This window comes from Suillus subalutaceus (genome assembly GCF_016647625.1).
Source record: "Suillus subalutaceus strain FC151 chromosome Unknown DFJ58scaffold_76, whole genome shotgun sequence".
Taxonomy (NCBI): Eukaryota; Fungi; Basidiomycota; class Agaricomycetes; order Boletales; family Suillaceae; genus Suillus; species Suillus subalutaceus.
Window position 1 is genome coordinate 1 of NW_024540325.1, and position 26712 is coordinate 26712.

Genomic DNA, 26712 nt, shown 5'->3' on the forward strand with positions numbered 1-26712 from the left:
TTCTTACACGTTTTCATATAAGACCCTCGGTTATTAAGACAGCGTTCCCAAGGGGAGCAGAGAGAGGGCCATTGTCATCGGCGTAAGGGTCATCATAGAGGTCACCATCTGGGTCATCAACTGGACTGCCCCCGGCGCCAGTGAAATGAGGAGGGGGGTGATGTGAAGGGGGAAGGTAAGCTGGGGGACTGCGCTGAGCGCCAGTGTCAAGTTGGTTTGGCAGAGGGAGCCGAGAGTCTTGGAGAGGGGGCTGAGGGTTTGGGGGAGGGAGCCGAGGGTTTGGGGGAAGGAGGTGAGGGGTCGGTTGAAGGAGTCGAGGGTCCGGTTGAAGGAGTCGAGGGTCCAGTTGAAGGAGTCGAGGGTCCGGTTGAAGGAGTCGAGGGTCCGGTTGAAGGAGTCGAGGGTCCGGTTGAAGGAGTCGAGGGTCCGGTTGAAGGAGTCGAGGGTCCGGTTGAAGGAGTCGAGGGCCAGGAGGCTCTGTGTTCGTGGAGGGACCAGCCCCCCCACGTGGATGAATAAGTGCATAGAAGTCCCTGGCATGGTCGACTCCCGGCTGGGAGGTGAAAATTTTGGCGCCACACGTCGGGTTAGAAAACAGGATGGGGTGGAGTTGGTCGTACCACGGGAACTCGAGCAGTACTTGTTCTTAAAATAAGATAAAATAAAATAAGAAACAACGGTGAAAAACAAACACTTACTGTGTAGATTAGCTGCTGCGTTTTCGTCAAGGGGGGTGACACCAGCACCGGTCTTGTTGAATTTGTTGAGTTGCTCCTTGAACAACTTCTTAAGACTTTGTAGAATTAAATAAGTAGCTACAGTCATCTGAGTGATAGAAACCACTTACGATACAATGCGGTTGCCCACCACGACGTCAAATTTCTTTGGGTCCTCAGCATATGCCGCTGAATAATCCGAGTCCTTCTCAAAGATCAGTTTCGCCAAGAACCGATGGATTTCCCCTTTGTCCTTTCCAGAAGGACGCTCATCATTGTTAGAAGCAGTGGTTTTTTTCCCCTCGTAGAATAGTACGCGAGCATCTGCAGAATTAGTGGAAAGATGCCGCACCAGAGTGTCTGTGTGGTGGAGATCTGAAGGTTTGGTCCAATGGACAATTATCTTCGGTCCGGCAGGCCTAGGAGCCTGATTATGAGTGGGATTGGACCCATGTCCTCGAGCCTTCCCTCTTCCACGGGATGTGGATGGATGGGGGGGGTAACTCCATCGCCTTTGGGCGACTTCGAGCGTCTGCTTGAAGCCTTGCAGAATGGCGGACACGTTGGCGGACAGCAGGCATTGGTATTCAAGCTCTGATACTTGATGCCGGCCGACTCCATCGTTGTTGGCTGTGCTAGAATGCTTAACCGGTTCTTTACCGAGCGCTTTAGCGAGTTTAGAAAACTACATTGATTCCCACTTATGTCCTCAAATTCACCCAAATTCACACCCCCAAAGTACGCCGCCGAAATTCACATGCCAATAATGGTTCTCAAAGTCGAACCTTCTAAGAAATTCACAGAGAAATTTTGCGAATTCGGATGCTGCCGGTACGGCAGGTTTCGAACTCCGACCTGCCCTGCCAGCCAGTGTGCTCAACATCGTCGTTACCGGTGTTGACACTGCTAAAGCCTTAATCCAATATCTGATCACTGTCATTAAGCACACCCTAGATCATGTCACGCTCAAATCAGAGAGGCCGGGGTGGAGGTGTCCGGGCCAACGCACCTGCCAGTACGGACACTGGGAAGAAGTGTACCATTCACTGGGAGGGGGTCCGTGGTGCTCGTACTGAACGGCTACTTGCCTGGTGCAAGGAAAATGACAATGCACGAATCAAGCTTTTCTCTGATTCGGCAAAGGATGCCAAGGAGCAAGGTCAGAAGAAGAAGCAGAGTGGTAGTTCGAGAGATGTTGTCTATTCACAGGTCGCACACGCAGTATTTTCGAATGATGAGGATCTGGAGGTTCAACGACTCTTCAAAGAGGACCCTAAGGCCTTTATCAAACCAGTTTCAACTCGTTTCGGCACGTAAGTATCTAGTTCCTGCGTCATTCATCTTCCCACTGGAATCACTGATAAGATGTTTCAGACTTCGAAGAAAATACAACGAGTTCAACAAGGACCTCAAGCAGTCAGGAGCAGGAAAGACGTATGCAGAGCTCCAAGAGGATCCAAAGATGAAGTCGTTGATCGGTCCGTTTTAGCTGTGTTGATCTGCACATGTCTTAACCGTGTTTCCATCAGATACAAAGCTCGAAAAATTTCCCTGGTGGCCTGAGCTTCATGGCTGGTGGCGGACCAACCCAGCCTTCAACTATGCCTTCTCTACTGCGGATGTAGGGCAGGACTTTGCATCTGCTGCATTGGAACACTTTGATATTCAATCGATGCAACTAAAACCGGCTACAGGTGACGACGACACTCACACAGACCCTGAAGACGGAGAAATAGTTGAGATCAATCCTCGCACTACGGATGATGGTGGTGTTGTAGATGTGACAGATGATATGGTGGTTGACCAGCCCCCCCCGCATGTAATCAGTTGAATCATCACCACTTTTAACTTCAGACTGTGGTCCTAGCAACACACCTGATTCATTCTCGCTAATTCCATTACCATCATGGTACCAACGACCACAGCTCCCTCCCATCTCAACTTCTGATGCGCTTGGCCCAGGAGTAGTATCATTGAACTCTCCTGAGTGCTCACCAGCATCCAATAAAAACGCCGTTGATAATTCACTGTCTTTTTTTCGGATTTCAAGGAGTCTTCACCGAGCCGTCAGTCTACACCTATTGACTCAGAAGACTCGGACATTGGTGCCAGCCGAGCACTACGGTCTCTCCATGTCAGCTCACTTAAGGGAAGTCGCGAAAGCTCACCTTCTCTCGCTGCAAAGCAGCCCCGTCCATCTTCTCAAAGCACATCATCTCAGCTTAGCCGTCCTCCCTCTTCATCACGCAAACGCCCTGGCACCAATGCTCTTGACCAGACCGCAGAAAGGATGTCCCAAACGGCAGAGTCTTTAATGGTACACCTCGATGGCAAACGCGAGGGTCATGTCGAGCATGAACGCTATAAGCGTATGAAACTCGAGAGCGAAGTCTGGGCTCGTGATCTCAAGGCCCGCAGTGCTCGTGATGAGCGGGAGCATGCAATGCGTCTTGCTGAACAAGACCACCTCCACCAACGGGAGAGGATAGTTCAGCAAATGGAGTTTGCAAGAATTGAACTTGAGCTATCTCATGCACGTCGAGAAGAGGAGGAGGCCCGGATTCGTCGTATTACTATGGAGCGTGGTCTTGATCAAAACTGAAGTACTAGGTCCGTACTATGTCATACAACTGATTGTTAAGCAATGCAAATGGTCCTTTCTCTGCAAATTTCCCTCGTTGGGTACTAAAGAGGATGAAGAGCTTCTACTTGACGCTGAACTTAAGCGCAAATTTCCCTCGTTGGGTACTAAAGAGGATGAAGAGCTTCTACTTGACAAAGAGAGTAGCAAAGAAACCCAAGATTGAAACAAACCGTATCACTGGACTCAAGATATGTACATTCTAATTACGCCAATGAGGAAAGCAACCGTGTCTTCAACGTGTTGCGAAAATCCTGCCCCACACTTCCAATGTAAGTCTGATCACCTATTGCACCACCCTCTTGTTGATCCTCCTCTCCCACATCGCCATCAGTTTGCCTTGGCCTCCGAGGTTGTTGGTAGAAGCGGACATTCGAGTCCCCATGGTTTAATTTTTCCTCGTTTTCAATAATTAAATTGTGCAGAATGAGGCACGAACAGATCCACATGTTTGCGTAGTCAAGGTCCTTCTGATTTTGGATTGGGATGCGAAGCTCCCGCAGTGATTGGAACCAGCCCTTGATAGAGCCAAAAAAATGCTCTGAACGAACACGGACCTAGACACTTGGTAAGCACTATGAACATGTATTGTGATTCATACTCACCGTTGACAGGTTGCGATTGAACGTCTTTTGGTCCTCCGTCAAACTCCCTCCCGGTGGCCGTTTATATGGTGGCACACACCAGGTTCGTGCAGCATATGCCAAGTCCACCCACAACCACTCTCCTGCACCAAAAAACAACTCAGGATGCCGGGAAACTCTCATTCATGCGAATACGTTTGAGTCATGGAGACTCCCAGGTACGCCAATGACATAGTCCACGATACGAAGGTTATGAGGGAATATAACAACCTTTTAAACTGTAAGTCACTGTGTTGCACACCGAACCGATACTTACCTGGGCTGTTAGAGAGTAGTCCGAATTCTTGTCAAAGAACCCTTCACCATGCCAACCAGGTTTCTCGTGTAGAGGGGACGGAGTCCCATCTACACAAAGAAAACCTCCATGCCATTCACGACATGTCTTGCTTTCCACGTAAGCTTTCGCCCGCTCTCGCTCCATTTGATCCTCGTGATCAAGCAGATCGAAATGAATCGCCCGGTCATGAAGCTGCAAGATCGCAATCATAACCCGTTTGTAGCAGTTATAAACGGTCCCCAAGGATACTCCAGCCCAGTCGGATATATCTTCAGTAGTCGCGGCATTGCCATAATGGCCGACACTGTTTAGAAAAATGGCGAGCTGGACCGCAACAGGGAGTTGGGGGTTATTTGAGCAGTTATAGAAGATGGGGTGTTCTTGAATTAACTTTGTGGGTCCATCGAACACGTCTGCCTCAACACGAAGCTTGCGGCGAAATTTATCAGCTGAGAACAGAGCCCACTCCTCCAGCAAGTGAAGCTGAGGTGCGCGATTCAGACATGGATGCACATTCAGCACTCGACACTTCTCCACCTCATCATGCAGCGCACCGATTGCGTCAATGAACTGGGTAAAGACCCGTTCACACATGTCCGGGATATCGTGCAATAAGAAGTCGGAGTATGCTGTCAAGAGCGATACCAGAGAGTTGATTGATGAGGCAGATGTGATTGACGATGTAGGCGACTCCGGCCATGTTGGTGATGCAGTCCGTATACTGATATCCGAGTCGCTACGGCCACTGGCAGCATCATCAAGCTCTGTATCAGAGTCTGAGTCTTCATCCAGTATTTGATCTATCATAAATTCAATTAGTTCCATGTATCGCGCGACGGAAAGGTCATTTCTGGTTTGTTTGAGGCTGCGAAGCAGCATCTTTCGATCTGATTCACGGGGCATATCAGTGATGGAGCTGCAGAATGCTATAGCAGATGGTACAAAGCTTAGGGTTTATTTGTCAGCGTCGGAGCTTCAAATACAACCGGCAACTCGCAAACTTTTGACGTTTCCAGATTCTATGAAATCAACTTTGAGAACCACTAATTCACTCTAATTCACCCGGGTGAATTAGCCAGGGTGAATTCACACCGCCACTTTCACAGTACACTACAACTCACAAAAGCTGCAGGGACTATACATGCGCACCATCGTCTCATTCTTTCAAGCACTCCAATCCAGAATGTCGCGCTGGAGCTTTTGAGTCTTTTCAACTTCTTGATGCCCGACTTCCTTAGGACCGATCAGCTATTCAACGAGCGATTCAGAAGCCAATCCTGTCAAATTGTGACGGAAAGGTGAAGACTGATGAAGCTGGTAAGTGACGCGTCCTGAGAACTAGTCCGCGGTTAACCAAATTCTCTGCAGCTGCTCTTGCTCTTGAGGCTCTGCATAAGCAAGTCCTGCCCGTCTTATTACGCCGGCTGAAAGAGGATGTCTTGAATGACCTACCCCGAAGATCATTCAGGATTACTACTGTGAGCTGTCAGAGGTGCAAAAAACACTGTACGACGACTTCTCCAGCTCACAGGCCAAGACGGATGTGGAGGATGCGATCCAAGAAGCTGCCAAGGATGCTCCACGACAGCATGGTTTCCAATTACTACAGTATTCAGTACGCACCGAAATTACTTGCTCTACGGTATTGTCTTTCTCTATGTGTGTGGTTGCAATACTCAAATGCGGGACAGGCAACTACTCACAGATTGCGGTATTGGAGGCAGTCCTTCGGTTACTGGTGAAAGTGGGAAGATCGATCCTGCGGAGAGCTTGTCCGAGTCGAGCAGTGCATTCTCCCAACATCGTGCTCTAATCTTCTGTCAGATGAAGCAAATGTTGGACATCATCGAAAATGATCTCTTCAAGCAATACATGCCTTCCGTCACATACATGCGACTCGATGGCGGAACCGACCCCAACAAGCGTCATGCTATTGTTCAAACATTCAATTCGGATCCCAGTATTGACTGCCTCTTATTGACAACGCACGTTGGTGGGCTTGGTCTTACCCTTACTGGGGCGGATACTGTGATATTTGTGGAGCATGATTGGAATCCTATGAAGGATCTTCAGGCCATGGACAGAGCTCACCGGATTGGACAAAAGAAGGTCGTTAATGTATATCGCTTGATTACGAAGGGCACGCTGGAAGAGAAGATCATGGGGTTAGTTCTGTATTTATTCTTTTTTTGTATCTTCGAAGACATTCCCGCAGAAGATAAATATGAGGGACTTGATCTGTCGAATTTCATGGACTCCTTGGGCATGCAGTGAAATGGGCGATTGTACACAGGGGGCCTACGATGATATGCCATTGGGTGAAATGGACACGACGTTACCTACGGGTGCCACCTCCCGTCAACAAAGCATTTTGTCAGAGTCTTGAGAATTTCAAGACTTGACGGCGGGCAATTTATATTGCTGGCTGTTAGGACTGAATGATGGAATTCATGAAATTCACCACGTCAGCCAACCATTGCCTGAGCCTGAAGCAGTGCTTCTGTTTCAATTTGACAAGACCAGAAACAACCAAGTTAGATCATCTTTGGACTGCAGGGGGCTGGCGCGAGAACACCCTGTACGACTACTAAATTACCGTAGTGAATACGAAGTCAAATCGAATCATGAGTCGATTTACATAATTCAAATATTAATACTGAGTCTATTCTCTCTCTAAAGTCAACTTTTGCATGTGAACACAAGTTAACTCGTTGTCTGACTTCGTGTTCCGACATCAGACTTCATCCAGTCAATGAATCTAGCAATCCTGATCTCATTCCAGGCACATACCCTACTCCTTTTCCGTTTGGAATCGGAAAGTTGAAACTGTGAATATGTGTCACTGGTCTAGACAGTCTGCTATTGCTGACTACAGTGTTACAATTAATAACCAAGTGCTCAAGACCAGCCTATGTTTTCAAGCGAAGTTGACTACCGATGCCCTGCAATATCTGGATGCATCAAATACATGGAGATCTTCCGATCGTCAGTCAGACTAGCCTGAGAGTCATCTGAAATTGTCGCTCTTCAGAACTATAGGCGACTAGACGCAATACATTATCTGTACAAGATCGATGTCTAGGGTTCAGAAGGCGTGTAACAACAGGTCCAGCAGCCTGAGCTACTTTCGGTGGGATCCTCGCACTCGGGTTTCCCAATATCGCATACAGTTACACAGGTTTCAACGGTAGAAGCCTTCACCACAGTGACAGCGGCGAGAATGGCAAGGATAGCAAACTGAATAGGCTTCATGGTGTCTAGTATAGCTATGCGAGTTAGTGATGGCCATCAGTGCGGGGACACCACACACCGACAAAAATTGAATGCGCGGTTGAGTACACGAAGGGGGTATAGCGACTTGAACTTCAATCAAGTCCAGAAAAAGCTGCATGACGTCGATTGAGTTAAACCGATACAGCCGCGACATTGCCCACATGTAAGATCGCTCACCCAAAATTTTAAGGCGTTTGTCCTGAGGATTTTGGGATGCGACTTGCGTTCAACTTATATTTGTTGCTGCGTGTAGAGTGACGGAATTCGCTATGTTAACCATCAACCGCACCAGAAGCAATGTCAGTGCTTCGACTTCAATTTGACGAGAAAATTTATCGGCACGCCGGTTTCCACGTAAATGTAAAACTTCTACTCGCTGCAGCTGCCGAATTTACGTATGTTCACCTCATGGAATGGAACCAAAACGAAGTCGGAATTGTTAGGCCATCGAAGGGTTACCTACGTCAGCGCTTCAGCTACGGTCAGCAACGAGAGTGATAATACGAAGTATCAATGAAATTGATGAAAGATAGTAATGAAAGACAGACGTTAATGAAGGAAACAAGATGACAGGAGGAGCAAGCGTGCAAGTGCAGAGATACAATTATACATATACCGCTCAGTGATGCGGCTGCAGTATTAAGCTGAAGGGAACATATTGAGTAGGGCCTGGGGGTCTTTTCATTGCGAATGGTAAGACGGTGCCACCGGGTGAGGGTTTCAAGTTGAAGTTGAAGTTAACATTGAAGTCTGACTCATCTGTCAGAGTGAAGAGCTTGTCGGAGTTTCCTATTTGGATATGCAACATCCACGATTACTCGACGAGAACGCCCAAACTCCGAGTCAATGTAAGATCGCACTGACAATGTGATTTGTATATATAGAGCGTTTGGGTAGTTTCGCTGGCTTCATGCCCCCCAAAAAACATCCTGGTACCAGTTTCAATGTATGTCAGTGCACTGGTTGATATTACTCTCATGACTCATCTATCTGATGGGCCTCAACTAATATCGCTGTATGAAATTGAATCATAATGCCAATGCTCCATTAAAGTCTGCTTCACTTTCGGCATCTGAGATGGGCACATATAGTCTGGGTCCAGAAAAACTCCCAAAAGATCTTCTATCAGTATTGTCAAAGCACCTTGATGATAAAGCTGCATACTGCTGCTTCGCTTTTGATTCTTCGACGGTACGCAGTGAACGACCACATAATCAGGCTGAAATTTAGATTCACGCCCCTCAAAAATTTAATCTAAGCACATATGCATCAAAATTGCAACCTAGGGAGAGTTGCTGCTTTTGAGTGGGTGACATAGGTGCCCTGTTACCAAGTGAGTACTCATCGACATCATTTGAGATCTACATGATCTGGCACTTTGCGTAATACTCTCGCACGCTCTCACACGCTCTCGTGTTCACTGGGAGTGATGAGTGCCCTGTCACCCTTCTGAAGCACTTCGGCTTCCAGATACTGACAAGGTACTAAGTACGTGCAGCGGAACGTAAGAACGTAATGACAAGACTTCGAAAACCTCGTCAGTTGCAAATTTGCCTCTGACTTACCCGAGTAGTAGAAACAGCCGCGGAAAAACCTCTTGGTCACGAACTTCAGAACAGGGCAACTTTCTGGCGCTCGCCAACGGCAACGTGAACGTACGACAACGATGATTTTTCTACACGAAAGTCGCCACTTCAACCGTAGTACAACTCGGATTGTTTATTACTCATACCCTTGCTTGTCCAGAATCCATGCCATCTGAACTCCCAAGTCAAGCATGCGCCCTCCACCGCACTAAACTCCACTCGCCCATCATTTTTGCAGCCCTTGTCCTTGTCCGGTGATTGAAGGTGCGCTTTCGGGATCCTTTGTTGAAGTTGGATGAGCTTTTTAAAAAACAAAGATGTGTCTCCGACTTAGTCTGGACCTCATTGGTTTCGGAGAAGTTATCACGAGGAGTGTCTAACCCCACGAGCCCGTATATCCGCAAGCTTTCTCACTCACTGGGCGGCTCATCGTCGTGTCGAGTGCTCGTTTTTGCTGGCAGCTTAGCCTTCTCCGCTAAGAGAATGCTCGCTCCAAGCAATGGGTAAATACTAAAGCCTTGGGCGTGAATGGAAAGGCAGGAGCCTTGATGCGTTCGTGTTATCTGAGAGTGCTCCACACACTTGAGCCAAGATTATGGGATAAAAATTGGCAAATATAAAGGAGGGCTTATCTCGTTGTACACTAGGTATAAATATGTGTGGTATTAACATTTTATCAAGAAGAAACAAGTGCGTTTGTGATGGCGCGGATAGACAATCTAGGTGAAGAAAGTAGTAAGAAGGTTCTGCATAAAATGATTGAAGATGAGCTCAGTAGACGTTGGGTACCAGCGTAGACAACGTAGTTCCATCTTGTATACATGGCACCTCCCAATTGAAACACTAGGGTGCATAAGGGCGGCAAATAGCACTCATGGGTTGCTTGGCCCACACGCTCTCATTTCTGAGCCTGTACTGAGCATCATCAGGAACTCCTCAACAGCCCAACCCTCATTGAAATTATGGTGCGGGGCGCACGTCCATGAGCCGTTCGAAGCAGTCCACGCCGTTCAACTTGGGCACCACCGTATCCAATTGACAGGCCACGGCGATGGGATCGTCAATCGGAGATATCCCCTAAAAATCTGGTGACATTATCGTTGGGAATGGTTTCACAGAACGGCTCGCTATTGGTGTCTACCGAGCATGCGCAGAAGCTCATGTCAATGGCGCACAAGCCCCGGCAATGTTGTATGAGGTGTATGAATCCTGTGAAGGTGAGAGATGGTGGGACCGGGCAACGACACCCACTTCCAAAGTAGAGCAGAGGCCAGGATTGCGCCATTCTCTTGAGTGACGCATCGTCGATGGCCGGAGCGCAGATCTAATCGAGGTCTACCTTTGTCAAGCGACTCGAGGACAACAGCGGGGCAAGTTGCAACCACATCAAAGACAAGTGTAAAACGGGGATCAGCAGGTATCTCTTCGTTTTCCGGGGAGAAGAGCGCGGAGTCGAAGCTAACACTGAGGTGTTCGAGAGCAAAAGAGAAGTACTCCGAGAATGGGATAATGAGTTCTGGAACAACCGGTAAATCATAAGGTAGCCCCGAAAGTGATATGTACTAGATTGTTTTCGGAGATAGATGTTGGATGGCATTGATTTGTGTGTTGTCAATATTGTTTGTCCTGAAGTACAGAGACTTCAACGACGGCAAAGACTCGGAAGCCAAGTGAAGGAGCGCTTGTGTGTTCCTGTCTCGAGATGGAAGAGTTCCCGCAAACTACGTACGGCGTCGGATATTACATCTGGACTGTCTTTAGAATCACATTGGTGTACGCACTCGAAATTCTGAACGGATGGACACCGAGCTCCGAAGGAAGCTAACAAGGCTGATTTGGCGATGAAGAGTACCCAGGAGGTTGCTGAAATACTAGAGCCCAGCTCCATCGACCTGATAGTAGGCACAAGGAGGCAGCGCAATAATAGAATGAAGCATTCTTGGTCATCGAGCCAATGCAAAATACAAAGGTTCGGCAACAGTGTGGGTGATTGAGCGTTTGCACAGCTTGATCATCTATGACATCTGACTCAAAGGGATTGAAGGTCAAGAAGCGGATACGGTGTGCATATTGAGCAAAAATGCTCCACTCTCTTGCGAAGGGAGGTCCGATGAGCGTCTATTTGAAAATTGTGGTAAATCGTGCACACTGGCATGTATCGATTTGCATTGGGCCTCGAGCGAGTCCGACTAAAAGAATTAAGATTTAGGTGTGTACCTCCTTAAGTCACGTGACGCCGCGTCCTGCAACCATTTTGTCGCAATGCTATCAACTTCTACATAGTGATGCGGTCACTGTCAATTATTATGTCAAGTCCGAGTCAGAGAGAAGACCTATTCGTAACTTAATCTACACTATACATTATTGGTGGAGTATGGGTACATTCTACTATAAATGCAACATATGTAGTCGTCAAGTGAAAACCAAGCCAGTGCTCGATCAATATAAATACCGAATCTAGAATCGCCAACCTCACTGCATGCCCAAGGAGCCCATGAAACTCGATAGATCAAGTCCCTCGTACTCGTCTTCTGCGGGAATGTCTTCGAGGCCTGACAGGAGGTTCTTCTGGCTGACAGGACCCGTTGGCGCCTTCGCCTTCTTCTTTGCCGCTGCATCTTCTTCTTCCGTTGTTCGTCTGAAAAGATCGAGAACAAGATCTGTATCCATCGACGCCAGACCAGAGTTCTGCTGCGTCACAACCGAGTTCGCAATGTTGAGCTTGAAGCGTTGCAAACTATCGAGCGCTGTCAGGGACCAGATACGAAAAAAAGGAATATATATATAGAACTAACCCCATGATCTTCTCTTCCAACGTGCCCTTCGTGATCAAGCGATATACATTAACGACCTTCTTTTGTCCAATCCGGTGAGCTCTGTCCATGGCCTGAAGATCCTTCATAGGATTCCAATCATGCTCCACAAATATCACAGTATCCGCCCCAGTAAGGGTAAGACCAAGCCCACCAACGTGCGTTGTCAATAAGAGGCAGTCAATACTGGGATCCGAATTGAATGTTTGAACAATAGCATGACGCTTGTTGGGGTCGGTTCCGCCATCGAGTCGCATGTATGTGACGGAAGGCATGTATTGCTTGAAGAGATCATTTTCGATGATGTCCAACATTTGCTTCATCTGACAGAAGATTAGAGCACGATGTTGGGAGAATGCACTGCTCGACTCGGACAAGCTCTCCGCAGGATCGATCTTCCCACTTTCACCAGTAACCGAAGGACTGCCTCCAATACCGCAATCTGTGAGTAGTTGCCTGTCCCGCATTTGAGTATTGCAACCACATACAGAGAGAAAGACAATACCGTAGAGCAAGTAATTTCGGTGCATGCTGAATATTGTTCAAGCTGTTGATTTTGCAATTCATCTTGGCGAGTGCTGCAACAACTGCATCTCGGTTGGTCTTCAGGATCAGTGAAGGATGATTGCAAAGTTTGCGGAGATACTGTAGTGATTGGAAAACATGTGGTTGTGGGGCATCCTTGACAGCTCCTTGGATGGCATCCTCCGCATCCGTCTTGGCCTGTGAGCTGGAGAAGTCGTCGTACAGTGTTTTTTGCACCTCTGACAGCTCACAGTAGTAGTCCTGAATGATCTTCGGGGGTAGGTCATTCAAGACATCCTCTTTCAGTCGGCGTAATAGGAAGGGTAGGACTTGTTTATGCAGGGCTTCGAGAGCAAGAGCAGCTACAGAGAATTTGGTTAGCCGCAGACTACTTCTCTGACGCGCCACTTACCAGCTTCACCAGTCTTCGCTTTTCCATCACGATTTGACAGGATTGGCTTGCTGAATCGCTCGTTGAACGACGTTTCAGTCCCAAGGAAGCCAGGCATCAAGAAGTCAAAAAGACTCCAAAGCTCCAACACGTTATTCTGGATTGGAGTGCCCGAAAGAATGAGACGATGTTGTGCATGTATAGCCTTAACGGCTTTTGTGAGTTTTGTCTTCGCGTTCTTGATCACGTGTCCTTCGTCAAGGATGCAGTATAGCCAGTTGTAATCTTCTAGGCTCGCAATATCGTTCCGCACAACTTCGTATGAGGTAATGACCACATCTTTCTTGGACAGTTTAGGAAGAAGCCTTGCGCGCTCCTTGGAATTGCCGGTGTAGAGAATGGGTTGCAAGTTCTCAGAGTATTTGAGAATCTCGTAGTACCAGTGACCGGTAAGAGTAGGGGGGCAGATAATGAGCGACGGAAGATGAACAGCATCAGGTGATTCTGTATCTTCATACTTCTTAGCTCGTTCTGCGTGCTTGCCGGCCAGTATACAAATGGACTGCAAGGTTTTACCAAGACCCATATCTAGAATATGTTAGAATGACGCGGGAAGTTTTAACGAAATTCAAACATACCATCACAAAGAATCCCATGCAACTGATATTTAGCCAAGAACGCCAGCCAATTAACACCTTCTTGCTGATATTTGCGAAGCTCCGCCTTGATAGGAACAGGTATGGTGTACTGTTCAACTTTGCTACCATCAAGTAGTTGGGTGAGGAACTGTCGTTCCGTTTCGCGCCTCTTAAGCAGCTCCTCGGGGAAGCTGGTAGGATCAGGCAAACCAGCCTGAAAAATATGTAAACGTAGAGGATGTATACCAGGTAATAGCACAAACCTCCAAGGGAACCATCTTGATCAGGGACGCAAATGTGTTGGTAGTCGCAGAGCGAATGTCGTCATCGGGATCGCTCATGCGCCCCAGAACAGGGACGATAAGAAAGATGACGTAGGGTAGTGCTTTGATGTCGAGGTGCTGGACGATATCTGCGCGAAGTATGAGAGACAGAACATTAAAAACAGTTGAACACGTACGATAGATCGCTTCTGCAGCACCCTGACGATTTGACAGCACAATAGCGTCTCCTAGTAATGGAATGATCTTCTCGATGGCGAACAGCATAGCGTCGGAAGTCATCACATTACAGATGGTAGCGAAACAGCGTGCAGCTGCCTGTCGAATAATGGCATACCGGCTACGCAGCGCCATGGCGATAGCGGGGAACAACTCTGCAAGCTTGGGCCAAAGATCAGGGTGAAAGGAAGGTACAACGGCTTCGAGCACGCTGAGCGAGTCAATGACATCTTGTCCATATTGTTTGTCCATGAGGGCGTCAGCTTCGTGTGGTAATGCTGAGTAGAGGTCAGGAAAATCAGAAGCTCCGGAAATAATTTCGCACCTGTTGTGCATGCACTCAGCAAGCCTCCTGCCATGGAAATCCACATCTTTGGGATCACCTGAAGGAGCTGAGATCCAAACTTGTAAGACAGCTGATCAAATGCTAGGCAAGCTCCTCGTCTTGATAACTGTGCTGTTGCAGCGTCATCGCCCGACTTGGCACTATCAGCACCCTTCGAACTATCCTTACCGTTCTTTGCTGGCTGTGTCGTTTGCTTTGACCAAGAGGTAAGGGACAGGATACCCTTGTAGACGGATCGCGAATAGGCAAAGGTCGGTGTTTGCTCCACATCTTGACATAAGAATGTACACAAATTTTTGACGATTTTATCAGGTGGCTGGGTAATGCTGTGTTGGAAGCAGAAGTCGATGAATAGTGCCACTGCTACGGCTGAGCGGGTCTGGAGATCCAGATTTTCCTCGTTCTGGAACAAGGTAAGCTTTTTTTGGTAATCGAGAGTCAACAATCAACATACCTTAATGCCATTCATGATTCCCTTGACCACGGGACTAACTTTATCTGGGGTACTCCGGAACGCAACGAAGGCGGCCGCAAAAGCCGCTGAAACACGAGTATCGTGCTGTGCCTTGACCTCAGAATATTGTTCGATGCTGATCACGACCTTTTGTCTCTTCTCGGCAATAACTCCCAATTCGCGCTTCTTCGTACGCCCAAGGCTGTCCTTCAGTTTCATGTACATCGGACCAACCGCTTCTTCTGCAGTCTCGATGGTGAAACTGTTCGGTTTTGTGCCAGTGATATCAATCTCGTCACCAAGATGCGGAATCAAGGAGATGGGAATCTTGCAATCAGTTGCGAAGCAACGAAGGAGCGCAGCACACTCTGAGTGGATGCGGTGTAGCGTGAACGCCATCTCGTGATATGCGATCGGAGGCGTGCCCTGCAACCAAGCCAAGCACATCGTGCTGAGCTCTGCTGCAAGAGGAAACGTCTCGATGATGGGTGCAGTAGGCGATGTTGCGTCATATGCGCGGGCCCATTCCTCTGAGACGAGGGCAGCCAAGAATTTCTGAAGCATGCTGGTTGACTGCAAGTAATGCACGAGTATGGGCTGGAAAAGTTCGTCGATGGACTACAAATAAATCATCAGAAGCAAATCGACACGCGCTGAAGAACGCAGCACCTTGGGAGGCCAATAAATCATTAAATACGCCATGGAGGTAGCCGCCGCGATCCGAGCCTGCATGATTACCTCCGCACTGACCAACGATAGATCCTGGGCAAGCATGTTCTTGTCAACATTGTGTCTCTCCAGGGGGGCGGCGTCACTGTCATCTTCCGTGAAGGCAGGGTAATAAAACGTCGAGCAATCGATAGGAGCGCCAAGCGGCGTCATCATGGTCGAGTACCAATCAAGGACGGTTTGCTGCTTCACCAACTTCTTCATCCATCCAGGCACATCCGCTACGACCTCGAGCGCCGTCCGCCAGGCTGTCAAAGTGATAGCGCGAATATCCGCTCGCTCTTCCACAACTAAATTCTGGAAAAGAAGGCGAAGGAATGGCGTGACGATCCATTCGCGGGGAAGAGAAGTTACGGTCATGAAGGAAAGCAAAGTCTTGACTACGGCGAGACGAACATTGGGGATCGTATGTCGGAAGAACGGGAAGAGTGTGGGTGCCAATTCCGTGAGCGGGAGGCTAATCAGGATCGTTAGATATAACTGAGAACAATCAAGAGAAACTTACGACACGCTAGCTTGTGCAAGGATATCGATGACCTTGCTATAAGTTACGAGTTTACCTACCGCCCGTGAGTACTACCCTGTAAGATGACAATTAGAGTCTTACCCAATAAATCCATCACTGCGCCAACACTTGAGCTCAAGTCATCCTTCATGCCACGTAGGCAGTCCCAGAGAACTAAAAGCACTCTATCCAGAGATTCTGGAAGCTGCTCGACAAGATGACCCGCAACTGGAAGCAAACAAGATGCGGCAACAGCACGAACATCATCATCAGGATCACTGAGACTGCATGGCCAGACGTCAGGAAGGTGACCATGAATACTACGTGACACACTTACCCGAGCACTGCGGCATCGACGACGCCCTGCAAAATCTCTTTTCCTGTATCACCAGCTGTCTCAAAAAGATCACTTCGCACGGCGACCTCGTACTTGATACCAAGAAGACCTGCGTGCCGAACCTCCCATACATGGCTACCATCGCCTTTCTTGCTCTTGGTTGGTTTGTGCCCCAACGGGAAGTCTTGTCGGATCATCTGCAATAGTATGGAATGGACGTGCTTTACAGACTGCTGAGGCATGTGTAGCAGTAGAGATGCGAGTGTTTGTGACACCGTCTCACGAACAGGTGCAACAACCTAGAGTGCACTCAGGACGTGTGCTATGCTTGAGTGTATAAAGAGAGAGAAAACGAACCTGATCAGAGACGAAGTCTCCGAAACGGTCGAGAACGAAAATGCACAAAAGTTTTGCGGCTAAGTCATTACACCAACGCTCGTGCGCAAGGGAATTTTCCTCCGCGGATAAACCGTCTAAACTCTGTCGTCAAGAACAAGCTCGATGCTATCACGAACAAATGTCACCTTTCATGCCACCCGATGATCCTTGGACCTTGAGCAACTCGCGCAAAGCCATGGCAGCACCATGTCTCGATTCCCAATTTGCAGAGAACAAGTCGACCTCTAAGAGGGCTACAATGCCCTGCCACACCCAAGCCCCTGGAATGACCTCCAGCGCATGTGATTGTTGGGCTGCTTTCGGTGATACAGCGCCACCCTTTGACGGGTCTATGATAACCTTCTCCTGAACGAATGATTTAACAGTGTCAACAGGGCTATCTAATCGTGATCTTGGCGCGTCCTGTGGTTCTGCTGATACCAGTCGCGCTCTGAGGGATTAAGATAGTGAGATATATAAGGAACTGTTGTTGCAATTGGACTGACTTATTTGATGGCCCTGCAGGAGTTGCGTTGTACTTGGCGCCGGCAGGGGGTGGAGGGGGTGCCGCAACAAATGCAGAGTTGCCTGGTTTCCGTTTACGTTTCAGGCGGTTTCGTTCGCGTGCTGAAAGTCCATTAAGACACTCTCCCTCTGTTACGGGTGACGACGCAGCGGGTGTTGTGCTCTTTGGGCGAGATAGTGATGGAGGTGGCGACCGTTCGCGTTTCACTGGAGCCTCGACCTCCATCGGGGAGTCTATAGGGGTAGCGGTGTCCTCTCTTTTAGGGCAAATTTCGTTGTCATGATCAGTTTCAGTCTCCCCTTCGATGGCGAGTTCCTTGTCCAGGTCCATGTCATCTGCAGCACCCACACTTTCAAGGAAGTCGAGACCTAGCCGACCCATGGCCTCCTTACGAGCTCTTTTAACCTCTGCTGCATTTGCAAGGATGCCCGTTGGCTTTGAGAACTCTTTCCCCGATGATGCAAGAAGTAGCACGCCTTTCTGCATGAGTTCTTGTACGGAAAATGCAGGAAAATCGGGGGAAATTATATCTAGATCTGGGAGAGGTTTGATGTCTACAGCCTGTGGTTGCCACACTGGCACAAGGGAGAATATTTGTGAGAGTGCATTCGATGCGGCCGACCTTGTTTCATGACTCTTTGAATGCAAATAAGGTAAAATCTGAGCAAGCGAAAATTAGCATGAAGAAACATGGAGTGGAACACGTTATACGAACTCGAGCCACGACGGCCATTAACTCAGACCATGCTGAGGAGTCCCCGAGGGGGACATGGTGACGAGTTGACTTTATATCGTCTTGAATTGCAACATCACTGATTACACTTTTGGCTGCAAGTTGGGCAAGTTGTTTGGCTGCTGTATTCCTCACGGAGGACGAAGATCCTGTATCAAGAAGAAGAAGGAGCCTGTCCAACCTGGAAGCAGCGTTAGATTATTCGTATGCAATAACGCTGCGGACGAAAGGCGTACCTCGAAGTCATATCCGAAAAAGGAATGCGGTCAACGCCGTTCGGCGCGGGCCGGATGCAATGGATTACTTTGAGAGGAAATGATCGTCTGGGGAATTTTCTCACGGCCGCTCCTTCCCCGTTGTCCTTTTTATCTTCAGCCACGCGTGACGGAAAATGGTTTCTGTCACGTAACTGTTCGCGTGTTTGTGACACTTCGATGCCTTTCACACGTGGAGTGTTGAAGTCCGCAGAGCAAAACGCTCATGTAGCCGCCGCCAGACGTGCATCTTTGTCTCTTAATTTTGTTTGCAGGTTATCAGGCTCTTTCGATTCATGAGTCTTGAATTTTTTGACCAACTCCTGGCAGAGTTGAGTGACGAAAGTCACCCGTCCACAGTTGGTAAGCGATTCTTCGAAAAGATACCAATTTTCCTGGTCACGATCACAACTAGACTTACGGTGCTGCGGCTCGGTATACTTCGAGTTTTACGCAGCGGCTCGTTCATTGCATGACAACGTCGACTCGGGGACGTCAATGAAACCTTTCATCGATAGGGCGTATCAAGAAATGAGCCGCTTACCGCCGTCCGAGTCCCTTTGCTGGCGAAGGCTATACACAGACGCCTGCCTCTTATATGCTGTATCCGAAGTTTCTGATTTGGTACAGGATGATGCAGCAGCTACAGAAGCTGTTGCCGTCTTGGATCGCGCTATTATTATAGCAGGCGCTCCTGGCAGATTGGATTCTATCCATCAACTCATCAAAGATATCCAAGAGAACCATCTAACGCTGAAACCACTCAGAGCCTCTCCTGGTCACAAACAATCACTGACACAGATGTACCATTCCAGCGCCTTTTCCCTTGGTGTTCCTTGCATTCACCCTCCACCAAATGCCTTCGGGAGGGAGTGGTCACAAAAGCCATTTGTACTTCAACGTCATGGTCACGTACAAGGTTGGAAAGCCTTAAGTTCGTGGGCGTCTATTGACTATCTCCGTTCCGTGGCGGGCGCTGGTCGTCTTGTGCCTGTCGAAGTTGGGAAAGACTACAGGACTGAGGAATGGACCCAAAGGCTGATGAGCTGGGACTGTTTTTTTGCAGTCCCTCGACTTTCCTGAACACCCAGCTCAACCCCAGAATGAGGTGTCATACCTTGCACAACATAACCTCTTGATGCAATTCCCGGCTCTCGAAGGGGACATTGGTATTCCCGAATACGTTTATGCGTGCCCTGATCCCCCATCTTGTTATCCTGCTTACAAACCTCCGGGAAATGCGGATGGGTTGATCATCAATGCATGGCTCGGCCCAAGGGGTACCATTTCCCCGGCCCATACTGTGAGTCCCTTCAAGATTAGATACCATGTCGATGCACGAGTATACTAATATTATCTGATAGGACCCCTTCTTCAATTGTTATGGTGAACGACTTCTTTGCCCATTATTTTACTTGTATATTGAATCTTCTTGCGCTAGCCCAAGTGGTCGGCCGCAAGACCGTCTGGCTCGCACCGCCTGATGTTTCCGATTTGATGTACCCATTCGATACATCGACATCTGACACTGCTGATAAATCTCGCAATCCGGCAGTCAACGTTACGGAGCCATCAATGTGCAATACATCTCGGGTGGATGTGTTTCCCGATTCCCCGGAGGCAGAGAAAGCATCGCGAGATGCTTTCCCTGATTTTTGGAAAGGGGTGCCGCAGAAAGCTATGTGCATGACCTTGGCCCCCGGTGATGTGCTATTTTTTCCTCCTGGATGGTGGCATGCGATGCGGAGTGAAGAGACGAGTTTTTCTGTTTCGATGTGGTTTTAGTTGTGGTTTTAAGATGGCGTTGTGTACGTAGATACGTTGATGGTGACCATTAAACGAGCAATGCGAAAGTCGGAGAATGAGATGATCGATCTGCTGTGAGTCGGAGCCTGTGACTTGTCCACTGTGGAAGCGTCGGATAGACCGCGTGAGTGTACAGCATTTATTGGACCGGATGGTACCGACGACTACCTGGTTCAGAATAATCATTGTTGGGAACAATACATTATTTGTTCGACGCCCTAGAAAGCCCAGCTGACCGTCGACCCTACTCCTCTTGCTTTATCCTCTAAATGTCAGCCTCGGACGCTGACCGTGCTGCTGGGCGCACGTCTCCATTCCCGGGTACTACTAGTAGACATGGCGCTTTATCTCCTTTGCTCTCTGCCTCACTAACGGAAGAACACATCGCGGAAGCACTTCGACAGTCATCCGACAATGGCGCTACCCTTGATCTCACACACAGGAACCTGACAGATGTCGGTGAGGATGGTGCAAAACACCTGGCAACCATGGGCAGGAACGGCTCTCTCGATGACGAGAGTTCAGTATTCAGGTACGTTGCTGCGACGCGTTGTTACCGCAACTTCATATACAAACTACTTTAGGATTGCATTGGGGTACAATCGCCTTGCTACGCTCCCCACTGCATTTGCCCTACTGTCTCGCTTGAGATATTTGAATTTGCAGAACAACAGTTTCACCTCTTTCCCCGATGTGGTGAGTAGCCTTGAAGTTCACGCGTTAAACGGTCGCTGAACACGACACAGTTGACAGTCATGCCATCCCTAGAGATTCTGGACATCAGTCGAAACAAAATTAAAAGACTACCGGGCCAATCAGGCTCCCTGATCAACCTGAGAGTACGTCCCGTGGTCCTGCACTTCCTCTTAGTGCCAAACGTGTTCTTGTCAGGTTTTCTGCCTATCACGCAACAAAATAACTCGCATCCCGGGGTACTTGACAGACTTTCGTGAACTGGACGTCTTGAAGGTAGACCACAATCCCATAGAGTGGCCGCCGAAGTATGTCATGGAAACGCCAGATGGGGGAAGGGAGTGGATAACATTCATGCAGAAGTGGATGAGAAATAATTCTCGACCTCGTTTGGACGTGAAACAATCCAGCGTCGACTCGTTCCTCAGTGCGAATGCTGCTTTGGACAACTCTATGTAAGGATCGAGTCTATCATACTCGAATGCCAGCTGACGCACCTACAGCGAAGACCAAATACAGTCCTGGTCTCATATACAGGAGGATTCAGACTCAGGTGTTACGCCCCATGCTCGTTCCTTCTCTATCGATGCCAACTTTTCTCCTCTTCCTGGACCTACAAAGCCAACATCGCCGCGTTTCGACCGCCCGCCACGTCTACGCCTTGGGGTGCTTCCTCCGTTCAAAGTGCCACCTCGATCAGTGACTATTGGGAGCTACCTGCCTACTCCTGCCGAGTCCGTGTCTTCTACAGATGATGACAGTACAGCCGTGCCAGAGGGTCCACAGCATGGTCGTAATGCATCATTTACCGGTTCAGCCCGTGATCGCCGTCCAGCACTGTTCGGGAAGAAGAGTCTGCCTGATCTCCGTGCAGCCAACGTGAGTGATGGTGTCAATAAGCAGACTGTCAGGGGGGCAAGCAAAGGAGTCCTCGCACCTGATCTGCTGTCGCAAGACGAATTTTCCATGCCCTCGCCTCTTTCACATCGTCAAGACTCATCATCATCTTCTGACGGTTCCTCGCATTTCCAAAGCAGGAAGGCATATGCTCAGACACCTCCTACATCTGCATCTCCAACCTCTGGCGATGTTCCTCGGCCGGTTCCCGAAGTCGAACGCCATGCATACTTCAAGCGCCTCTCGGCGCTTCCTGCTACGGCCATGATTAATAATCTCTCATGCTCCCTACGCTCCCTTGTAGAATGTGCACGGTCGCTGTTCTTCGCTGTTTCACAGGTGTATCAGGCACTTTCACACTACATCACTTACACCAACGACCGACAACTCTCCTCTGTGCTGAAGAAAGTCACCGACCCTGCGTATACTTACATGATGCAGTTGAACGGTGCACTCGATCGGTTTGATGCAATTTGCAAGAAAACAACGCCGCCTCCTTCACTCTGCCGAGCACTTGTTGAGAGTAGTAGAGATACCGCGGCCATGTTTGGCAAAGCTATTGCGATGATGTCACTGCAGTTGAACATCCTTGCGTCTAAAGACGATGACCGATATATGCGGTCATTGGTGCTCATCTTTTACGGTGCCATGGCCGAGATATCGAGTGCGTGGCAGTCGATGGTTCCACATATTGAAGCTATCAAACCTCACCTTTCGGAACGCCGGCGACACCATGTAGTGAAGCCCCAACCAGTCCCGAATCCTAGTCCCGAGCTTCCTCCTTCTTCAGCACCACCGTCGTACTCCCCGTTCAATCCGCCGCCGCCGCCGCACAGTATTCCAATCGCCAGATCACGGCCCACACAATCACTTGGTAGAGCAAGAACCACGCGGCGTCATGCTGGGTCATTCAGCTCAAAAGACGTGGAGATTGGTAAATCCTTGCCATCATATGACCTGCCAGTGCCATTTGGCGCAGTTGTAAACTCCACGGCGACGACACTTCGAGCAGGACAACGTCATCCGGCGCTACCGCTTTCAGCATCGACTTCGAGCTTGACTCCCTCGTTGATGAATTCTAGCATACCTTGGACGTCATTGCTGTCTGGGCAGCACTCCCGGCAAGCCTCCCAAACATCACTGACACCATCAGCTGCGCCTTCATCGCCTTATGTACCTGCCCGACGCCCAATACTCGAAATACCTCCTTCACGGACACTCGTCGACAAAGACGCCCTCGACGCGGTGGAAGTGGCAGTGGAGGCAGCACCAGCAGTATGGGAGATGCTGAAAGAGATCGTGGACAATTTATCCGAAGGAGCTGAAGAATTCCGCAACACGCTGCTTAAGGCTAAATCCACCACAGAGCGCCTGCGTACTAATATAAACGCAATGCGGTGCGGAGACCCAGGGGCTGACAGGAAAAGGCTCCGCGAGGACGCACACGTGTTCGTCAAGGTGATTCATCCCTCTGATTGCCTTGTCTTAGCCCATTCCTGTGGTGATCCACCTGTCTTTTCAATTTCATTTGGGTCATCTGTGACGCTGACTACCGGTATTTTTTTCTACAGATTGTGGTCAAATTGTCAAATCTGGTTAAAACGCACGGCACGTCCCATGCTGTGTTCTCAGATCTTTTAGGCAAGATGTTGGCGTTGACAAATGCCACGCAAGAGTTTGTGATGCTCCTGCATGTCTCGTCATTCTCGCCGTCGACGCCACGACCATATTCTCCCATGACTGCTATCTTGGCGCCATCCGCAGTTGGATTGATCGCCGAGGATGGGCGGCTAGGTGCAAATTTATCCAGGAGCCGCAGTTCCACGCAGCCGAAGGCATTGAAAGTGTTTGGTCACATAACGGCCCCTCGGAGCGCTCTTCCAAACCAGTCTTTTAATATACCCCGTATACGGGACACGAGTGATGAAGGCTGAGCCCTGGTGGCTTTGATTAATTGTTATATTCACGACTCATCCTCACTCCGCATGACGCATACCTGCAGTTATTGTAGCATCATCATACCAATATCTCATATTACATATTCGACTAGTATTGTCTCTTGCTTTTAAAATTCCATGCCTATATTATGCTGGATCCTACATAAAGGTGATGTGTATGTAAAATAAGAGGGTCCCAAAGCATAAGAAGATCTATCAGAACGATACAATGAGGATGCGGATGTAATGGTAGATTCATGAGATATCATTTTGTTTGCGTGCATGAACGAGTCGTCAACCAGCTATAATCACCCCATGCGCGCCTCCGTCTCACCGCACACCATCACCTAGCATACGATCGATTTCGGCTCTGATTTCGGCGAGATTCGCCTTGAGCGTCTTGGCGTCTTCGAACTTGCGATGCGCCATCGCCTCGCCGACAAAGGAGTCGAGCAGAGCCTCTTGTTCTAGAAGCGGTTGTAGTGTATGGGCGAGGTCTGAATCAGGGTCCACAAGTGGTGTCTCGAAAGGCACAGGTGACGATGTTGAATCACGTTTCTTAGGTTTGGGCAGGGACTGCGCACCGTGCTAGTCAGTTCAGAGTATCAAAGGAAACGTGTTTCACGTACCTGCAATGGGAACATATGCTTCTGCAAAAATAGATTCGCCCTGCTGAGGACTGCGAGCTGCACGTGGTTCTGGGAAGACCCTGTATTGCAAGGAATGGCACGTATCCGTTTGGCGAAAGCATCGTATTGAGCGAAGGCATCTAGGAGGCGCTTCCGTGCTGCAGACGCTTCTTTAGTTGGCTGGTCGTCATTGCTAGATGCAAAGGTAATATTGTCAATCTGGGAAGAACCAGAGTCCACTTAATACGTACCTGAGTGTAAGAAGAAGGTCCTGAAACTGCGGAATTGCATCCTCGATCTCTTTCTCGAGACTAATAAACGCCTATTTCCAAATTAGTACCACGCAAGCTCAATAGGCTATAGTAACCAACTTACATCATAGAACCTTACAAACGGCGGCACGCTCGCCATCTCCTGCCAATATTGCTGCCGCGTGAGCACAGGTCTGCAGCTACGGCATATCCTGACGCCGCGAAGAAATTTCTCCTCCTCGCCGGCGCCCGCACGACGTACACCGTAATCGACGCCCTCCCCGACCTCCTCGATACGCCGCGTCTTGGCATCGACGACGAAGAGCACTGAACAGGGGCTCTGACGCTGCGGGAGCTTTGGAGGAAGACTGCAGATGATGGTACCACAGAGGCGACAATGGTGTTTACGGTTCGTAAGTGGGTGAAAAGATGCGCTGGAGGAATGTAAGTGAGATTGTCATGTTCGAACGGTGGTGATTTTAGAGATTTAGGAAGACATACATGCATAGAGGACATTTAGATACGGCGGCATCATCCTGCCAAGGTGTTATCCGCTGTTCTGCAGCTGGAAAAGAAATTGTTTTGGTCAATACCCAATTCAACGAAATGAGCAATGTCATATACCTCGAGTATCACCGTTAGAGCCCTGTATCATTTGGCTTTGCAATACCCCTTTCCACAGTTCACCCGCATCAATATTCTTAAGGTCAAGATTAAAGAACGACGAGGCCCTCCTCTTCTCCATTCCTCTTCCATTAACGCTGACCTCATCTTTCCTCGCATTCACGCTCTTCTCAACAGAATTTTCCACAGGGAAATGCAAAGCGATGAGCTTTTCGAGCCTGCGCTCCAGCTTTGTCCGTTCCATCAGCCCCTCGTCAGCACGTTTCTTCCGGTATTCAGCAAATTCATCAGTACGGGGCCGATACAGACCCTTGGGCTGAAAGCCTGGACGGTAGGGCGCTGCGGACCGCGCAGGGGTTGATATGCGTGTGTGTGCAGAGGAATATGCAGGTGTAGATGAGGTGGAGGGGAGGGACGGAGTTGACGCTGCAGGAGAGGCCGAACCCGAGGCGGTTGCTGATACCGGGGCTGATGTAGAAGCTGGCGGTAGAGGTGCTGGTGTGGGTGTAGGTGAATAGAGTGTCGGTGGTGGCAGGGGTGCAGCCATCGAAGACGAGCGCGGGGGTGGACTGATCATGTTTTGAGGGAAAGGTGCGCTTTCTCTTCGAAATAAGACTGGCGGAGGTAGTTTACCATTATCTGATATCACTGATGTAACTGAGGTGATACGGCTGTGCATCACGGGTGAATGCGTTGCATCGAGTTGACGGCTGGATGTTGATGGTGCGGGTGAGTGGGTGAGGGGTGGGTGGAGAGGCGAAACGAGCGGGGATTTCGCAGCGGGCGGACGGAGGCGCCTGAACCTGGATGGTTTCGGAGAAGCAGCAGGTAGGTTTGTTATGGAGGGTACAGGAGATGAAATCGGTAATTCGATTTCTTTGTCTTTTCCGTTTGTACGTGGAACTGGCTCCTCGTCGGCCGCAGGGGCATGGACAGGATCTGGCAGCGCAATATCGATGCTTGCTGGGGAAGGTGATTCGGTACTAGTCTGTGAGCCATTGGTGGTTGGTGAGGAAGGAAGGTCCCTCGAATGTACGATATCGACGCTGGGTGCTCGTGTCTTGTCTGTTACAACTGTAATGACACTTGGATACTCTGTGGAGACTGTCAGAACCTTCTCAGACTCATAATATTCGTGTGGACGAGTGAGTGTAGGAGCTGGGATAGAAGGGACGATAGATGTGATGCTCGATGGGCGGGACATGGGCGGCGGGGAGACATTAGGAACCAGCTGAATAGATGAGACTGCTCGGGAATGTCGTTTCGACTTCGGCTTTTTACATTTAAATAAGAGTGAATGAGAATTTAAGATGATCAACGCACTTGGTAGGGCTGATACGGGACATTAGGCGGTGAATCCATAACTCAGCTGAGCAATTGGATATACAAAATATCTGCAAAGTAACCTGTAGTAAGTCGGTGGACACGCTAAGCGTCCGAGTAGCGTGAACAGAGGATGGTGCACAGGAAAACCCAAAACACCCGTCGGAATGACGACGACCAAAATCAGAATCGTGAGCCCGTCAGGGCACTGCCAGTGCTTGTGCAGCGTGAGCGCCTTCTCACCGGCGTCCTCTAACAACCGCAGCTAACCGCAGGCGCCTCACCG

At 49.2% G+C, this 26712-nt stretch overlaps 6 protein-coding genes across 6 annotated transcripts; 3 read left to right on the top strand and 3 right to left on the bottom strand.

The window, feature by feature from the left end:
• Positions 1-13: 13 nt before the first annotated feature.
• Positions 14-1297, bottom strand: DFJ58DRAFT_729607 (uncharacterized protein; the record flags this gene model as incomplete). The annotated part of the gene is made up of 4 exons (XM_041385772.1): positions 14-645; positions 699-793; positions 848-1135; positions 1194-1297. 4 exons carry the CDS (start codon positions 1295-1297, stop codon positions 14-16), a joined length of 1119 nt encoding a protein of 372 aa, XP_041242304.1.
• Positions 1298-5867: 4570 nt separating this feature from the next.
• Positions 5868-6552, top strand: DFJ58DRAFT_662586 (P-loop containing nucleoside triphosphate hydrolase protein; the record flags this gene model as incomplete). The annotated part of the gene is made up of 2 exons (XM_041382305.1): positions 5868-5920; positions 5970-6552. 2 exons carry the CDS (start codon positions 5868-5870, stop codon positions 6550-6552), a joined length of 636 nt encoding a protein of 211 aa, XP_041242305.1.
• Positions 6553-11368: 4816 nt separating this feature from the next.
• DFJ58DRAFT_795253 (uncharacterized protein) lies at positions 11369-18337 on the bottom strand. The gene is made up of 18 exons (XM_041390505.1): positions 18249-18337; positions 17995-18193; positions 17260-17939; positions 16900-17204; positions 16733-16848; positions 16376-16674; positions 16141-16322; positions 16039-16093; positions 15474-15990; positions 14805-15422; positions 14330-14753; positions 13965-14282; positions 13768-13916; positions 13505-13718; positions 12888-13454; positions 12456-12837; positions 11933-12406; positions 11369-11874 (listed from the first exon to the last, which is right to left on the bottom strand). The coding sequence occupies exons 1-18, from the start codon at positions 18257-18259 to the stop codon at positions 11610-11612; spliced, it is 5775 nt and encodes a 1924-aa protein (XP_041242306.1). The 5' UTR covers positions 18260-18337; the 3' UTR covers positions 11369-11609.
• Positions 18338-18364: 27 nt separating this feature from the next.
• Positions 18365-20171, top strand: DFJ58DRAFT_795255 (uncharacterized protein). Its single transcript, XM_041390506.1, has 5 exons — positions 18365-18629; positions 18682-19320; positions 19358-19569; positions 19631-19652; positions 19708-20171. The coding sequence occupies exons 1-5, from the start codon at positions 18563-18565 to the stop codon at positions 20049-20051; spliced, it is 1284 nt and encodes a 427-aa protein (XP_041242307.1). The 5' UTR covers positions 18365-18562; the 3' UTR covers positions 20052-20171.
• Positions 20172-20276: 105 nt separating this feature from the next.
• On the top strand, positions 20277-23767 carry DFJ58DRAFT_795262 (RAM signaling pathway protein-domain-containing protein). Its single transcript, XM_041390507.1, has 6 exons — positions 20277-20604; positions 20657-20768; positions 20819-20911; positions 20964-21220; positions 21269-23120; positions 23234-23767. Exons 1-6 carry the CDS (start codon positions 20342-20344, stop codon positions 23594-23596), a joined length of 2940 nt encoding a protein of 979 aa, XP_041242308.1. The 5' UTR covers positions 20277-20341; the 3' UTR covers positions 23597-23767.
• DFJ58DRAFT_704785 (uncharacterized protein) lies at positions 23768-26689 on the bottom strand. The gene is made up of 7 exons (XM_041383687.1): positions 26427-26689; positions 25104-26376; positions 24981-25044; positions 24604-24913; positions 24480-24550; positions 24229-24421; positions 23768-24175 (listed from the first exon to the last, which is right to left on the bottom strand). The coding sequence occupies exons 1-7, from the start codon at positions 26463-26465 to the stop codon at positions 23930-23932; spliced, it is 2196 nt and encodes a 731-aa protein (XP_041242309.1). The 5' UTR covers positions 26466-26689; the 3' UTR covers positions 23768-23929.
• Between the last annotated feature and the right edge of the window lie 23 nt (positions 26690-26712).

Coding starts and splice junctions, on each gene's coding strand:
- DFJ58DRAFT_795253 (XM_041390505.1), bottom strand. Junction 17,940..17,994: donor TAATGGCCGTCGTGGCTCGA/GTTCGTATAACG, acceptor TCGCTTGCTCAG/ATTTTACCTTATTTGCATTC. Junction 13,455..13,504: donor GCATGGGATTCTTTGTGATG/GTATGTTTGAAT, acceptor AACATATTCTAG/ATATGGGTCTTGGTAAAACC.
- DFJ58DRAFT_795255 (XM_041390506.1), top strand. CDS start 18,563: ATGAGTCTTGAATTTTTTGACCAACTCCTGGCAGAGTTGAGTGACGAA. Junction 18,630..18,681: donor AAGTCACCCGTCCACAGTTG/GTAAGCGATTCT, acceptor GATCACAACTAG/ACTTACGGTGCTGCGGCTCG. Junction 19,653..19,707: donor CCCCTTCTTCAATTGTTATG/GTGAACGACTTC, acceptor TTCTTGCGCTAG/CCCAAGTGGTCGGCCGCAAG.
- DFJ58DRAFT_795262 (XM_041390507.1), top strand. CDS start 20,342: ATGTCAGCCTCGGACGCTGACCGTGCTGCTGGGCGCACGTCTCCATTC. Junction 20,605..20,656: donor GACGAGAGTTCAGTATTCAG/GTACGTTGCTGC, acceptor AAACTACTTTAG/GATTGCATTGGGGTACAATC. Junction 20,912..20,963: donor GCTCCCTGATCAACCTGAGA/GTACGTCCCGTG, acceptor TGTTCTTGTCAG/GTTTTCTGCCTATCACGCAA.
- DFJ58DRAFT_704785 (XM_041383687.1), bottom strand. CDS start 26,465: ATGGATTCACCGCCTAATGTCCCGTATCAGCCCTACCAA. Junction 26,377..26,426: donor TCCCGTATCAGCCCTACCAA/GTGCGTTGATCA, acceptor AAATGTAAAAAG/CCGAAGTCGAAACGACATTC. Junction 24,422..24,479: donor GACCTTCTTCTTACACTCAG/GTACGTATTAAG, acceptor CTTTGCATCTAG/CAATGACGACCAGCCAACTA.